At 34.0% G+C, this 17,944-nt stretch overlaps 1 protein-coding gene and 1 non-coding gene across 6 annotated transcripts in view; one reads left to right on the forward strand and one right to left on the reverse strand.

The window, feature by feature from the left end:
• The window catches only part of LOC149794783 (armadillo-like helical domain-containing protein 3), a 144,631-nt gene that overhangs the window by 41,115 nt on the left and 85,572 nt on the right, over positions 1-17,944 (forward strand). For all 5 annotated transcript variants that reach the window (XM_089964432.1, XM_089964433.1, XM_089964436.1 and 2 more), the window contains exons 10-13: positions 2,499-2,555; positions 4,886-4,929; positions 6,114-6,174; positions 9,663-9,709. In XM_089964432.1, the coding sequence (XP_089820558.1) occupies positions 2,499-2,555; positions 4,886-4,929; positions 6,114-6,174; positions 9,663-9,709 (209 nt within the window). The remainder of the gene's footprint in view (positions 1-2,498; positions 2,556-4,885; positions 4,930-6,113; positions 6,175-9,662; positions 9,710-17,944) is intronic.
• On the reverse strand, positions 9,068-9,164 carry LOC149794784 (small nucleolar RNA U13). Its single transcript, XR_016422522.1, has one exon. It is a non-coding gene; the product is annotated as a small nucleolar RNA U13 (small nucleolar RNA).

The following is a 17,944-nucleotide window of genomic DNA, read 5'->3' on the forward strand; positions in this document are numbered from 1 at the left end:
TATTTTATATGTGAGCATATAAATCGTATATGATTTCATGCTTGCTGCATCATGGTATGAAGTCATGATAGTTATCATATATGATTTCATGCTTGCTAAATGCATCCTGGTATGAAGTCATGATAGTTATCATATATGATTTCATGCTTGCTAAATGCATCCAGGTATGAAGTCATGATAGTTATTGTGTATAATTTCATGTTTGCCTCATGCATCATGGTATGAAGTCATGATAGTTATCATATATGATTTCATGCTTGCTGAATGCATCATGGTATGAAGTCATGATAGTTATTGTGTATAATTTCATCCTTGCTGAATGCATCATGGTATGAAGTCATGATAGTTATCATATATGATTTCATGTTTGCTGAATGCATCATGGTATGAAGTCATGATAGTTATCATATATGATTTCATGCTTGCTGCATACAATCTGGTATGAAGTCATGATAGTTATGAATTTGATTTTACCACTTTTTATTTTAATTTCATGATAAAGCAAAGCAATTTTCCAAAGATAAATTGAAAATATGTGTTTGTGTCATTTTGATAAATATACATTTTTATTTGAGCTCATTTGAAATGAAAGAATTTAAGTTTTGACAAGGCTTGCAAAATATAGAAATAATTCAGGATGTTTTATAAATTGTATTTGAAATGAGAACTCTCTTGTACAATTTTCCACATTTATAGAAATCATTCAAGATGTTTTGATAAATTGAATTTGAATATGAGCTCTCTTGTATGATTTTCCACATTTATAAATGTCATTCAGGGTGTTTGATAAATTGACTTTGAAATGAGAACTCTCTTGTACATTTTTCCACATTTATATAAATCTTTCAAGGTGTTTGATAAATTGACTTTGAAATGAGAACTCTCTTGTACGATTTTCCACATCACAACATGAATGTGTTGAATGTCACTCAGCCAATAACAGAGGTAACCTTAATAATAAGTATAATGATAACAGTTATGCCATGTGCCACGCTTGGTAAGTAGGTACATGATAGTGTTCCAAAGAAAACTTGTTTATCAAAACCAGTAGTCGAATTAAAACATAAAACATACTGTTTAAATATATATTTTGTGAACATCAGCTCAAGTCTGCAAGATTGAAAAATATTTTGTCATTATTTTATCTTCCTTGGTTATACTATATGGAATGAATCTTATTATTTTCACAGTGTATGTTGATTTTTAATGACAATACTTCATGAAATTGAATAGATATGTGTTTAATTAGGGATCAGCTTCATGTTTTAATTAAAACTCCACTTCTTGTGTTAATTAGAGCTCCACTTCATGTTTTTATTAGAGCTCCACTTCATGTTTTAATTAGGGCTCCACCTCATGTTTTAATTGGGGCTCCACTTCATGTTTTAATTTGGGCTCCACTTCACGTATTTATTAGGGCTCCACTTCATGTTTTAATTTCGGCTCCACTTCATGTTTTAATTGGGGCTCCACTTCATGTTTTAATTAGGGCTCCACTTCATGTTTTAGAAACAGCTTCACTGCATGTTTTAATTAGGGCTTGACTTGTGAAATCTGCAGGGCCCTATATTAATCACATCCAGCCATATTTATGTCAGTCTGTCCATCCATCTACATCTGCATAATAACTTGACTAGATTTGACCCAAATTTGGTTCCACAAACAAGCTTTAGAACACTGTATCCATGATTGGTATTCCACAAACAAGCATTAGAACACTGAATCAATGATTGGCATTCTACAAACAAGCTTTAGAACACTGAATTCATGACTGGAGAATGGATTCCCTTGTATAGAACAAATGGTGGAGATGAGGTGATATTGTGCAGATTGCCTGTTGGACACACATAACAGACTCATGTATATGTCCTGAAGACTTGAACTTCAACCAAAGCGCATGGCCAGCCAGTGTACAGTGACTGTAGAACACTTGTTGATTTATATTGACTTCCATTCCATGAGACAGATATTTTTTTATGTAAACTCGATAAAAACTGTTTTGATGATCAATCACTAGAGTAATTCATGGATCTTTTGAGGGAAATTGCATTCACTAATAAGTTCTGGCCCCATGTTTTAAGGATTTTTTATCTTTTACCATTATTGTTTTTTATATACCTTTAACAGAGTTTTAGTACATTTACCTATTATCTTGTACTTTGTTTTTGTTTAAAAGGATAACTTCTGAAAGCTTCCTGTGTTTTGTTTTATAATTCCTTTATTTTTTACATTTCGAGATCTTATCGTTTTATTAACACCATATAGCAGGTATTATGTTAATGTACAGATGAACCTTACACTTTATCAAGGATTGCTAGATTTCAATAAGCTTTATACTGATGAAACAATGAAGAAGTTTGATTTTTTCAAACTTTCCACATGATCATGTGGAGGAGTTATGGCCCTTGAAGTCCCATTCTACTAATTTTCTCTGTTTAAGGCTCTGATGAGCAAACTGTTTTTCTGTTAAAATGAAGTTTTCATTTTTCTTGTTTCAGTCAGCCAACCCTTATATTGTAAAACTGTCTATTTTGGATGATGAACTGGCTTTAACAGTGAGTAATGAATCTAAAATACTTATTTGTTTGGTATGGATTCAGCTACATTACATTTTCTCATCCTAAAAGCATAAACAAGGCAGAGAGTATTAAGTTATAATATTGTCCATCCATCCATCCATTACTAATTTTATTTCCACAACAATAATTAGAGTCATCCACCATCAAAAGTTGTCAAACTTTGTGGATAATTTGCTTTTAGGGTAAGGAAGAAACCTGCTGATTTTTGGGTCCAGAGAGGTTAAAGGTTAAGGTCACTGTGACTGATATAAAAAAATGGTTTCTGTATAATGACTTGATGTCTCCGCAATCTACAGTTACTAAACATTGCGTGTTTCTTGCACTTGGGGTGAGGAAAAATCATTTTGATTTACAGGTTGAAAACCCATAGGTGAAGATCACTTTGCCTGAAAGATAACGAATAGTTTCCTCACAATAACAGTAGGTCTGTATCATGTACATGGACCAAACTTTGTGGATGGCTTATACTTGAAGTAAGGTAGAAACCTTTACATTTTATAGTAAATAAGGTCAGAGGTCAAGGTCACTGACTGAAAGCAGAAATTGGTTTGCACACAATAACATTAGTTCCAAATGACAGACCTGGACCAAATTTTGTGTATGCGTTGCAGTTGGGTAAGGAAGAACATTATCAGTTTTGGGATCAAAAGATGAAAGGTCATAATTACTGTTACAGAAAAAATAAAAATCATTTCTGCACAAAAAATATCAGTTATTGACCTTATACCTTCACCAAAGTTTGTGGATAAGATACACATTTGTTAAGAAAGAGGTCACTTTGACTGTAAGGAAACTAATGTTTGTTACGTAATAACTTGAGCACATTGGCCATAGTTTATGGCGGGCTTGCACTCAAGGACTTGTATAGAAGGGGCCTATATATTTTGGCATCAAAATGCCAGAGGTTAAAGTCATTGTTGCTGTACAAAAAATGGGTGTTGCTTAAAAAAAAATTCTTGAGCAAAATGAGTTGATGGATGGCACATAAAGTAATAAAGAAAATTTCAACTTGAGGCATTGCCTTGATAACTTAAATGTTAAACAAGTTGGTTTTATACTTGAAAGTCTTTGAATTTGTTTTTAAAAAATCAGTGTATTTTGCTTGAAACTGCTTTGATTTATCTGAAGGAATACAAAACATTAAAATTGAATATTATATATCACTTTTTAAATTTTTGAATTTTGTTATTTATATATTTTTCCAAAATAAAAAGGAATTTTTAAAAATTGGATTAAGTGATACATGGCATGGGTAGATGATAGATGCAATTACATCCCTTTGCTTTTCAGGCTTTTTATTCTTTTTCTTTTTTACAATTGATTAAATTGATGCAGTGATAGACAAAGTAACTTTTGGTGAAAATTTAAATTTCACATGAAAAATATAGTTCTTAAAAACTGTTTGAAGTAACAGAAATAAAAAATATGTATGGTTCTGCATATTAAGTTTAGTTTGTGACTGAAGACAATCATTATGACCCTTTGATCAGTAATCTCCCAATTCAATCATACCGTACTAAATACAGTCATTATGACCCTTTGATCAATAATCTCCCAATTCAATCATACTGTACTGAATACAGTCATTATGACCCTTTGATCAGTAATCTCCCAATTCAGTCATACCGTACTCAATACAGTCATTATGACCCTTTGATCAGTAATCTCCCAATTCAATCATACCATACTGAATACATTCATTATGACCCTTTGATGAGTAATCACCCAATTCAATCATACCGTACTGAATAGTCATTATGACCCTTTGATGTGTTATCTCCCAATTCAATCATACCATACTGAATAGTCATTATGACCCTTTGATCAGTAATCTCCCAATTCAATCATACCATACTCAATACAGTTATTATGACCCTTTGATCAGTAATCTCCCAATTCAATCATACCATACTCAATACAGTCCTTATGACCCTTTGATCAGTAATCTCCCAATCCAATCATACCGTACTGAATACAGTCATTATGACCCTTTGATCAGTAATCTCCCAATTCATTCATACCATACTGAATACATTCATTAGGACCCTTTGGTCAGTAATCTCCCAGTTCAATCATACCATACTGAATGCAGTCATTATGACCCTTTGATCTGTAATTTCCCAATTCAATCATACCATACTGAATACAGTCATTATTATCCTTTGATCAGTAATCTCCCAATTCAATCATACCATACTAGTGTCAACTTAGAGCACCATTCAGCCCTGGCATATTATATGCTGTTCTGTATACTCATGTTGTCCTTCTCAGTTAAGTTTGTTTCATGGAATGTAATTTCTTTTTAGGGATATGCACATATTGTGTCTTCAGCCTTGTGTGATTTCAACAGGTAAGGACTGTTCTTTAAACCTTGTGTGATTTCAGCAGGTAAGGACAAAGTTCTTTAAGCTTTGTGTGATTTCAGCAGGTAAGGACAGTGTTCTTTAAGCCTTGTGTGATTTCAACAGGTAAGTACTGTGTTCTTTAAGCCTTGTGTGATTTCAGCAGGTAAGGGCAATGTTCTTTAAGCTTTGTGTGATTTCAGCAGGTAAGGACCATGTTATTTTAGCCTTGTGGGATCTCAACAGGTAAGGGTCGTATTATTTAAGCCTTATGTGATTTCAACAGGTAAGGATCGTGTTGTTTAAGCCTTGTGTGATTTCAACAGGTAAGGACAATGTTCTTTAAGCTTTGTGTGATTTCAGCAGGTAAGGTCCATGTTCTTTTAGCCTTGTGTGATTTCAACAGGTAAGGACAGTGTTCTTTAAGCCTTGTGGGATTTCAACGGGTAAGGACCATGTTCTTTAAGCCTTGTGGGATTTCAACAGGTAAGGATCATGTTCTTTAAGCCTTGTGTGATTTCAACAGGTAAGGACTGTGTTCTTTAAGCCTTGTGTGATTTCAACAGGTAAGGACAATGTTCTTTAAGCTTTGTGTGATTTCAACAGGTAAGGACAATGTTCTTTAAGTCTTCTGTGATTTCAGTTAAGGACCATGTTCTTTAAGCTAAAACAAATGTTACCCAGTAATAATAACAGGCGGACATTTTTGTCTACTTTGTCAACTATTTTGCTATTGTATTCTTTTCAGTCACTATTTTATCTCTATGTACTTTGACATTTTCAACATTATTTTCCTGAGTAAACCAAACATATTACATGCTGTTTATAAGTATTCAAAACTTTGAAGAGATATGTTGTATTTGCTATGATTTATCTGTAGGTATGAAGAGACATTTTGTTTACCTGCACTTTTTAATTAGGAATATGAATACAATAATCCTTCACTTTGCCTCAGTGTTGGGCAAAACATTCCAGTCTTGGAGTAAAATTATTTACATCAGACACAAAGCAAAGACTTGAAGTGGATCTTTTCCATATTACACAAATGCATATGAAGTATTTTGTTAATCCAAAATTACATACCTACTCAGACTGGGAAGTGTTATTGAAGAAAAGGAAAAGTTTGAATTATTTTCCTGTTTTGCATTGATCATGTTGCTGCCAATTTCAAGTGAAATATATTTTTTTCCAGAGAATATACAATGAAAACTACTGAACCTCAGACAGGTTGGTTTACAGCTTTAGCTAATATGGTAAGTAAGCAACCTAAAGTAGAATCACTTTTCATATTCTTATTTGATATCTATATTTCCCATCTAGTGGTAATCAGTACACATGGATAGAAGGAAAATTTGTTTCAGATTTATTCCAGTATTTATTTCTCTGTGTTTCGGAAATTATTAGACTTGTTGATGTGTTCAGGGTCTCCATCCAGAACCATCATCCCAGCCTATAAAGTTCTAGTTAACAGGGCATATTCCATTTCAAAACCTGATCCATGTCTGTTAGCAAATGTAGCTTCAGGGATGCATCTTGGATGTGTGATTGTGAAAGTCCTGCTAAAATTGAAAAATGAAAAAGCCATGCCAAATTTTTGTACATGTATGGTTATATTCACACAGAAAATAAGGAATGGACACAGATTACCATGAATCATGTGCTTTATTTTCAGAAAATGTAGAAAATGCCTGTTTTGATGTGGTATAATGTTATTATTGTAGACACCCATTTCATTTGATTGAAGAGCATTGGTGTACCAGATGGTATGTAGGAATGCCAAATTTGGTTGAACTACCATTTCTTTAATGAAATGATTTATGGCAATAGGCTGTCACCCACCCACCCACCCACCCCACACACAATGCAACCTATCAGGGTCAAGGTCTTATATTGTCAGACTATCATCATATAATGTGCCAGCAGGACTTTATGCCATTTTGTTCAATTGATAATTTGAATGCTTAACATAGACACATATGATATTAATGCCATGAAGTTCAGCTGGATGTTGACTCCAGTTTTTTATTATACCTTAGAAAGTTTCATTACGGATCACTGCCATCTCACCTCTGTCTGTGTGGGTTTGAGTCTCAGATTCAGCCAATGTGGGTATGTGAGATATTTTGCTAGTAGCTTTTCGTGGGTTGATGGTTCTTTCTGGGGGTTTTCCCGGGTTCTTCCTCCACCATTAATACTAGCCGCCATATATAACCTATTGTGTGCTGAAAAATGGCGTTAAATCCTACAACAACAACAACAACAACTTAAGAATGGGTATGTACTGACTGTGTTGTTGGAGAGTCTATATTTTAATCATGCTTTAAGGTGACATTCAGTACTATTTCAAAACTTAAGGATGGACATGTAAGTAATTTTATGGAGGAAGTGCAGCTTGGGTTTTGCAGTTTTCTCCTGGCATGCGTAGAAAGAAAAAATATTGAGCTGAAGAAAGAGTAAAAAGATTTTCAGCTCCTAAATAGCTTGAAGAAAAAAAACATTTATGCTCTGATATTTTTTAGAAAAAAGAACAAGTTATATCCATTATTTTAGCTGAAAAAAGTATCTTAAGGTAAAGATATGTGCATCTGCATTTTTTGTGGATAAATTGTCTAGCTAATGTATTTTCTGCATGGAAGAGTTGGATTGCTGATATTTTGTTTTATAGGATGAAACATGTGGATAGTTAGCAAGCTTGTGCAAACAATGCTAACTTTTCTGCCAGACCTGACACATGAAATAAAGAAGGAAAGAAAGAAAAATGTTTCTTAGTTAAGGAGTGACTCTTCCTCTACTAAACATACTGGCCTAAATGTATATCCTATCATAAGCTGAAGAATGATGTTCCGCAAAACCAAACCAAAATTGTCACAAGATTCAGTCACATGAAAATTATTGACATGTAGAATTATTTAGTTTACCATACAATGACAGCATGTTGGAATTTTTCATTGTAGATCTTGGCCAATTTAACCTTTTTATTTCATTTTGAGTTGCCATTGCACCTGAGGTTAATGAAAAAAGAAAACATTATCTATATTTGGCAAGGTCATAAGAGTGGCACTCTCTGACAGGCACATTAGACCATATAGCATTGGATATTAAACATTTTTTTCAGACAATTCATTCCCAAAAAATCAAAACAAGTGTTTAATGGAACCTGTAGTTTCACTTGCAGATCAGTATAATTATCTGTTGCCCAATATCTAACTTGCAAAATCTTGACTCACAAATGTAAGGTAGGTACTGTCCCTGTTGCCATCAGAAATATGATACACCATTCTTGTGTGATTTGTTTGTGTCTGTGTGATTTTGATTTTTAACATAGCTTTAAAAATTCAGTCATATTGCTACAGTGTCTGCAGTGTGGCAGTTTATAGTGATGTTTAGCACTGGGACATCATGTCACAGCATGATGTCCCACCCAGCCACATTATCCTGACACCAAGCTGACCAGTCCTAACACTAACCTCTTAATGCTGAGTGCCAAGCAAGGCAGCTGTTAGTACCATTTTTATAAGTCTTTGGTATGACTCAGCCGGGGATTGAACCCACATCCGAAGCAGATGCTCTAACTGCTAGGCCACCGGAGCGGTCTTACGCCATTCTTATGCATACAGTAAAGATAAGGAAAAAGAAAGCAAATGTTGCCACCCAATGTAGGTTTTCAATGTTAGCTTCTTGCATTATCATCAAGTGTTGTGAATGGTATGAAAATAAGACTGAGCAAATACAGCTGTCCAACTGCAACAAGAAATCAAGAGGTACTGAGGAGTACTGCCATAGGAATAAACAACAGATCAAGAGCTACTGAGGAATACTGTTAAAGGAGTAAAGAGCAAAATCAAGAGCTACTGAAGAATGCTGCTATTGTTACCAAGGATTAGTGATATAAATCAAGCACTGGTAACTTATTCCAATGCATGGTCCCATATCAAATTTTGAACCACACCTTATGATGGGAATATACTCCTATAAAAGCAGTCTATGGGCCATAGATTGCACATGCCCTAGATGATTTTAGTTTTGATGAGCAGTTGTGTTTATATGAGTTTACGTAGTATGAAAGCAATTTTTGGACTTAACACAACACTTACTCAATATCAACACTTTGCTTGTAATTAAATCAGTGGTAATGACAGGTTCACATGTCAGACGGGTAACATGTATTTGCGTAACAGTAAGGTCAACATGTCTCACATAGCCATGTGATATCCCATTCATCATATTTAATGAACCAAAAGGTCATTACCGAAGTATTGTAGCTATCAATCAAGAATATATAAGAAAAAAAATCGTGCTTTCTTACGGTCTTCAAATTTGAATGTCTTAGTTTTAAAAGCATCTAAAAAATATATAAATGACACGTTGAACCTGAGGATGTTCAAACTTTTAGGTAATAATTAACTTTATTTAGCTATATTTTGTGCATGATTTTTTCTTTAATACTTTTAGATTTTTTGTCAAATGTAAGCAAGTTTAGTTTATAATTCAAGGGAAATAACTCCTTAATTACTTTATTCAAAAAATTTAAACATTGAATTCTGTGTGAACAAAATTCTTTGAACATTTAAATTACTTTGTTTCTGCAACAAAGGAAGTGTCAGAGATTTGTGCACATTAAATATTCTTTCAATTTTTCAGCTGGAATGGTGTAAAATAAATTATAAACTGGTTAAAACAGTTTTTTATGAGAGGAGTTTATAATGAATATAATGAAATTAATTGGATTCTGTTATTTCAGGTTGGAAACATGTTTGTTCCTGAGGAGAAACAAGTTGCTGCTGTCAGGTAAGTAAACTTTTGCACATGTTCAACAGGGAATCATATACATTTGTGATAAGTACCTAATTTACCTGTCATTGTATGGGATACCCAGTTCAAACTTGTACTGTGCAACAACAGAACTTGTTTCACCATATCTTATGCAAGTTTATAAAATTACATCAGCTGTTGTGCATCTTGAATATTTTTAGGTCATGTATACTATCCCAAACATACTTTTAACTCATTAACCTCTGGATATTCTTTTCATTTTCACCTGAAATGTGGGTAGGAAACATAGTTTTGGGGTTACTTATGAATACATCCAACTTGATCTTTTTTCCAAGAGATATTTGCTTAGCCAGATGCCTAGGTGTATAAAAGATTTTTTTTCTGTTGGATAGTTCTATGGGTTAAATGATTCATCAATACATTGATGCAGTAATACTTTTGAAATTTCAATATACATATCAATACACAAAACAAAGAATTGATACAAAACTATACTTACCTTATAAAAGTTACACAAATATCCAACAGTCAAGAATAGTTATTAGTCATTTGGCTTTTTCTATTAAATAAGGAGTTCATTAGGCTGAGTGTTGCAGCAGTTTTGTTTTTGTATACCCAGGAAGTCTTGTGTAAAGGATTCATTTGTTATGTCTGTTCCTGTACCTGGACCCGTTTTAGATATGAATCTCCATGTACAAGGAAATTGCTTTATTTCTTGTGGGTTATTTTTAATAATACCATAATATCTTGAAAATGTAATAAAAGACATGAAATTTGTTTGTGAAGAAAAATTGTTTTCTTAAAACTATAATTTTAAGTTCTTTTCTCTTTGTGTTTGACTAAACTAGTGATATGGGTTTGCAACCAGTGATTGAACTTCTAATCAGTTTTAATGACCAAGGCATTTATGATACTTTTATGCAATGTACAGCAAGCATTGGGTTAACCAAGATCAGTCCAGCAGCCGGTCAAATGGAGCAGCTGTAAATGGCTAAAAAAAATTGAATTAGAGTTACCTACAATTAAAAGGTAACTATTAGAAGGGAACTATTTCAGTTATCCTCTAGAGCATGAGAATGTAGTTACGAATACGGGAAACACTACAAACATGTTTGCACATTTAAAATGGCATAACCCAATAATTGAAATTCCTTTTAAAGATGACATGATTTTTGCCCCCAAGGCCACTGTTTCACCTACTTGAATGCCATCGATGGAACAACTTCCAATCAGCTCAGTTTGACTGAACTTTTAAAATCTCCATTAATTTCGTCATTGCAAAGGTCACAGACAATAACGAAGCATATAGCGAGTTTATTGCCCATGTTTACGTCCTTCCTCAGTGGTTGATTCTTCAGGCCTCAGAAATCTGATTCATGTGCTGGAACCTTGCTACATCATCCCATCAAGAACATATTTTGCAGGGGAAATCATCCCAGACCTATACCACCACACAAGATGAGAAGTGCAAAATGCCATATCAGAGGCAGAATCAGTAAAAATGATTGGACTTCAGGGGCTACAGAGAATTACATAACAATCACAACTCACTTGTCTGGCAAGGAAATTTGCATGAAAAACTTTGTACTTTCGACAAGAAGTCTACATGAGTCTCACACAAGAAAAAATGCAGGAGCAGTACTAGTTGATGCCAATAAGGAATATCAACTGGAAAGACCCCACAAGTTAATCCCTCCTGTAACATAATGCTGGTAACATGGATTTTGCTATTCAAGAGGCAAAGTTCACACCACATATCAGGTGCTTTGTAAATATTTAATCTAGAACCCAGAGAGGGATGCAAGTTCACCAGATGTCACGCCTTGTCTTTTTCTTGCATCGGAGTACTGCTCTGTTAAGTTAGGAAATTCGTTTTAAATACTTTATCAGAGGATGCAGAGGATATTGTCAAACTGCCACAAACAATGAAAACCATTATAACAGTTGTGTGCAGTGAAGCAGCACCAACCATATCAATTATTTTGCATCTTAAACATTTTATAATTAATGGAATGAAAGTTCAAGAAGTGGCTCTGCACTTGTGAAGTCAGTCAAGGTATCAATCTTACAAGATATAGACAAAAGATACAATGACAAGGACACACATCAGTTCCTATCACAGGTTGTGCTATAGACCCAAGATTCAGGTCTCTGACTGATGTAGATGATGCTACAAGAATCCAAGTATCTGCTTCTATCATCATGCAGACTGTGAAGGTCAGTGAGGTAAATAAAAAATTACTTCTCAAAATCTTTGTGTTATCTATGTGCAACAGTTGAAGATTAACATAATATTATTTTCCCCTTGCTAGACTGTAAGGATAAATGAAAATTATTTTGGTACTTAAAATAAGACATTTGCTGAAAAGGTTATCGTAGCTGCACCACTGATGTTGGTGTATGCCTTAGAGTCACCTTCAAAGTTCTTTTTGATCAGATTTTTTCCATCTACCTCTGAAATACATGCTCATACACACTAGTACATAACTTCATTATTTTGAGTTCATAACTTTATACACACCAATATTTCTTGATATTCAGCATTTTTGATAAAATCATGTATGTTTGTCTTTATCTTTATTCCATGGAAATTAATGCTGAATGTTAATTCACATAAAATGGTTTGCTTTATCTTAACTTAAGAGATATACATATAATTTTGATTTTCATTTCAGTGTGAAACAGTGCTGAGGGCAGAGCAGACCAATAAGCTCACAGAAGTACATGCTCTGATCCTCTCTGGTCTTCCCACACTACCACATGACCTGCAGTACTAGAATTTCTTAGATGACATGCTAGCTGCAATAGTGAAAGCTGCAGTTGATGAACCTCCATTGAAAAGGGCCACACTTGATGATCATTTTGGAGATGTATATGTGGTTAAGGCAGAGCCATCAAAATCCCTCATTCAGAGAGCTGATGCTGAGATAATGCAATGCAGGAATGAGGCACCAATCACACATATAGGTGAAGACCCACTAATGTGGTGGGAATTCAGCAAAACTCCATTCCTTTTGCTGGTGAAACTAGCCAAGATGTTTTTGAGTATTCAGGCAACATCAGTGCCATCCAAAATATCTTTTCTTGTGCTAGAGATGTTGTAACTGCATGAAGAGCCTCCCTAACTGGGGACAGTGTGGACATTTGGATAATTTTGAAGAAGAATATGCAGCTATGAAAGTTATGACAGTTACCATAGTATAACAGTCTTATGCAACTGTTTGGTAGAATTATTTCATTTCATTTTACAGAGCCATAACAATTTTTAGAACATTGACTTAAGAAGATTATTGGAAATTGCTGGAAATCACGTTTAAGTTGATGAGGATATCATCTACAGTTGTTATGAACTTTCTTTAATTCAGTCATTTATTTCAGTTGTGTGAAATTACATTTGACACTGTTACAAATTATGTGAAATTACATTTGACACTGTTTACAATTATGTGAAATTACATTTGACATGGCTTACAATTATGTGAAACTACATTTGACACTGTTTACAGTTAGGTGCTTGCAGGTTATAATTTTGACATATCAGATCTCAGGTTTAACACTGAAGTTGGGTGTTTGTGTTATAGATTGATATAGTAGATCTCAGGATTGACAGTACATAATTACTTTTACAATTTGTTTTATGTTCATTTTAGTTTGTTGTTGTGTTGTAGCATGTTACTACATGACAAATGAGACACAAACTTGTAATAGTCTTGTGCATCTGTTAATCAGAATCATCCAGTTTAGTTCATGTATGCATTTTACAGAGTCATAACAATTATCAGCTAGTATTAGAAAGCGGAGTTGGTTGTTTAAGAATTTTAGGTTACTGCATTTGTATGGGAAAATATGAACAAGTTTTTCAGATGGAAATACTGCACGACCTTGGGAGTGCAGTATATCCATCTGACAAAACTACCATATTTACCGTATGTTTTCGGACACTATTTGTTTTCGGACACCGTTTTTTAGGGGGGAAGTATAATATTTAAATGCCTTGTAAGTTTTCAGACATTGCTCTGCTATAATTTTTTCTACAATTTATGTTTTCAGACACAATCTAGGAAGATCTGCTGCTTCGTTTTATTGTAAAATTCACAGCGTGTTTACCGTTAATTTAACTGATACAAAATTCGCTTCATTTGGTAGCCAATTATTTATTGTGATCATGAACTTCCATGAACTAATATAATTTAAATTTTTTAATCGTATGTATATATTTATGTATGTATGTATGTATGTATGTATGCAGATAGATAGATAGATAAACATTGTTATATTAAGCCATACACAATAAGTAGCAATATCAAAGAATGAAAAGAAATATGATTTAATGCTGTAATATATTTAAATATATTATTCAATATCAAGTAGCTTGTCCATAGCTTTTTGTAGGTCTTCAGGCGAAAAGCCCTCAAATTCTGTATCTCTATCATCATCCATATTGTTTAATTGTTTGTCATTTCTGACCAGCACGTTTTCACTTCCGCTCAGATTGACACTGATACCACACACCTTGAAAGATTTAATTATCACTGTGCGCTTTTCCTTCAATGTGTCCATGGCATTTACAACCCAGTCCAATGCAGTCTGTTTGCTGGCTGTCTTGATCTGTCTGTTGCTGCTTTCATTAGATGATATTAATGCATTTGTAGCATCCCTGATGTATTCCGTCCAGCTGCGGCAGAGGTAGCTCTTGACAGGTTTATTGATGCTCACATCAAGAGGTTGCAATTTGGATGTGCAGCCTCCTGGTATTATTGCTGGCACAACATTTCCATGCTGCAACAGTTTCTTCACGTCATCAGTGATGTGAGCCCGGAACGAGTCCATAACTAATAGTGATCACTCTCTTTTTGTGAATGGCAAATAAATTTCATCCATAGCTTGTCCATATGAAATGGGTCGTCCACACTTAGGCAAATGTCCATTCAAGTTCAGATCTGCAGAAAAGTCAATTTTCATCCAGGTACTCACCGTGGATTTTGGAATCTTGAATTTTTCTGCTGTAAGTCTAATTCCCAGACATTTTGCATTGTTAACGATATCCTGCTTTTGCTTTAATGTATAATGTTTATAGTGACCACGTACAGAACCGGGTGGAGCACTCTCGGGCTCAAGATAATCAGACTTGTCATCTAGAGCAGCTTTCATCGTAGGCAGTTCTTTTTGTGATGCATCCTCAGAATCATTAATTTGAGGTCTTTGGAGACAATTTCGGCAAGGGAGAGTCCCTCCACAAACTAGGCAGTGCCTCCTTGCTTGTTGCAAAACGTATGATAAACTTATCCATCAAAATTATTACAGTACTAACAATATTATGTTTCACAACGACAGCTATCCAGTACATAAACGTTTGATAGTGGTGGGTATTTTATTTATACTTTATATTTTAATAGATTGATTCGGCTAACAAAAATATGATTGGTTGTCAGTGTAGATATTGTTACATACGAAACCACTTCAAACAGGTGTGACAGTTATGGCTTTGATTAGAAACCATGACCCCTGCTTTTTATCATTAAACAATACATTGGAGAGTCGGTATGGATTAGTAAAATTCATTGGCATTGTGTAACAAAACAAACCCCTTATCCCTGAGGCATTATATACGAAGGTTTAACCATAGTTATTGTTCTACAGGGGGTAAACCTCTTTGTAGACGATAAATCTTGATTGTGGGTGCTAAATGTTCGGTACATCGTGTGCTCTTTTAATGAAATCCAGATGGCTGCATTTTATTTCCGAACACACCTGTCAAAGAAATCCCACAAGTTTTATTATTAACAATTATCACCTAGACACCTGGAAATCTCCGACATACCGGTACATCAAAACAATCTTTGAGCAGTCATTTGTTTTGAGTCAGCAAGTTCTACTCATTTTGAAGCTACCCTCGGCTAGGTGGGGAGAAAAAAACAGAGAACCACAACAAATAGATCACCTTTATTTAAAAAAAAAATACCGACATATTAATCCCACCGACTCGTATATTGCAACTTGCTTGTTATTTTTACCCTTCCTTTCCGTTCATACAACACTCACCCCATATGGAGTCTCTCACCCTTGGTGCTCTAAGATTATCCATCATACATGTACCGGTATTTCTACTCTCGATACTAAAATGTTTCTGTCATAAATATCTTAAAAATTATAATTCCAAAATCTTTTTATTTAGTTTGCATTAATATCTTAATTCACAGAAATTAAGCTTGCGTGCGTTGGTAATGTAGATTTTAATGATCACCGATTAGCAGAGGGTTAAACTGTGGATTGCAAGATTAGTAATATGGCGGTTCTTTTGGAAAATATGCGCGTGGTGCTTGACAAAATACTTGTTTTACTTCATGGCAGCACATCATCATGTGAGCCAATGGTAACTTCGTTACAGACATGGGGGGGGGAGGGAATAAATCTATCTTCAACTGTATGTTTTTGGACACCTAATTAAAGAATCTGATATGTATTTGGACGACAAAAAAAGTAATTATTTGTTGCAGTCCGAAAACATACGGTAAATACAGTAGTTCATATTTTCCCATACAAATGCAGTAACCTTTTTATTATATGCTCATTTTCTTATTCTACCTAAGGCTTAATTATGTAAACAAAAATACACTACAAGAAACAAAGTAACTGAATGTATACTATATTCCAAACTAACTACATAACTGCAGATTTATCATTACACAATGACAACAATATTAATGTGCATGTAACTCTGCTCAGATAAATTTGAACTTAGTTGCACGCTAGACATAACTGTCGAAAGAAAATGGTATTTTGGTCTACTTAAAATTTAAATTTGGAGTCATATTGTGAATGAATGCACATTGCAACAACTTTTTCATTTGATCTGGAATGAATAGATTTTGGTAAATGTTTTGCCATCTTATTACCAGCTAAAGAAGACAGTTCATGCCTTGTTACTTGTGTGTTATTTGTAGGGACCCAGCAATTTTATTAAATCTCGTCAATTGCTAGCCTAAATCTGAAACATTGTGTCAAGAAAGTTAACGCGGAATATGGCAAAGCAGCTAGTATGTGGCAGTCCATGAAACATCTGCTTTAGTTAATTCAGAAACAAATTTAATCGACCAAAACGTAAAGAACCTTCTGTGTGAGTGTACATGATTTGTTTACAAAGTAGTTCCTAGTACACCATTGGGCACATGTGAGTGCATTATGAAGTGCAGTATAGTAAAATACTGAATGATTCTGACAATGTAAAGATAAAGGAGAAAAAAATGAGCATACAATAAGATTCATTGTTTGCTGGAAAATATTTTTTAAGATGATGAGGATATCATCTTCAATTGTTATGAAGTTTTCTTTCATTCATCTATTGAATTCAATTACACACATGACAATTTATGTGAAATTAATTAGTGGTGGCTTCAGTGAAGTTTATCATTTCTGTTTTCTAAGATGATCATTCCTGAATTTAACAAAGGAGGAAAATGCAGTTACGTGTTTACGCTCTTACAAAATGTAACAAGAAAAAAAGTGAAGACAACAAGTTTTATAAAATTTAACAAATAATTTATTTTCCTAGAAAAAATGAGAAATAGAACTTACAGTTTTACGAATCAAATCCAAAAATAATTCAATAATTAAAAATAGAAGTCCTAGGAACAAAAAGTTTGAATGAAACTGAGTTTGAATCACAATGAAATCCAAAAAGGAAGGCGATGACGTATGTTGTCAGTGTCGTACTGATGTGTCAACAGTTCTTTTTTGACTCACAGAAAATAATATTCCAATTTGAATTCTGTATAAATTTTGATAAATGTCCTTGTCCAAGAATTAATATAGAGCACTAGTATTTCCAGGGAAAAGAATCACTTTTCTTTAAAATAAAATAAAATAAAATAATTAGCCCAGAAACTGGTCACAACATAAAACACCTGGATGTCTCCAGTGTTAAGGCAAGTATGACTATTGTTTCTCAAAACATCAACAATAAATCTAGCTACAAGACAAACAGATGACTGGATGTGGGTCAGTCCTCTGGAAAAACCTAATTGATACATGTTATTTAACACATAGTCCAGCTATAGCCTTGATTCTGCTTTATGAATCTTAGTCTGAGAAAAAATTTAAAAAAAGACAAAACCTGTTTACTGCAAACTATCACTGGTTCTGAATCAAGGTCAGGAACTAGGTCAACATTAGATACAGTGTTTCTGTAAGGTTGTTTATGTCAAAAATAAAAAAATTCAGTCAGAACTGAATTCTATTCCAGTAAATAAA

Source organism: Sinohyriopsis cumingii, chromosome 7 (genome assembly GCF_028554795.1).
Source record: "Sinohyriopsis cumingii isolate HCF-2022 chromosome 7, ASM2855479v2, whole genome shotgun sequence".
Classification (NCBI taxonomy): domain Eukaryota; kingdom Metazoa; phylum Mollusca; class Bivalvia; order Unionida; family Unionidae; genus Sinohyriopsis; species Sinohyriopsis cumingii.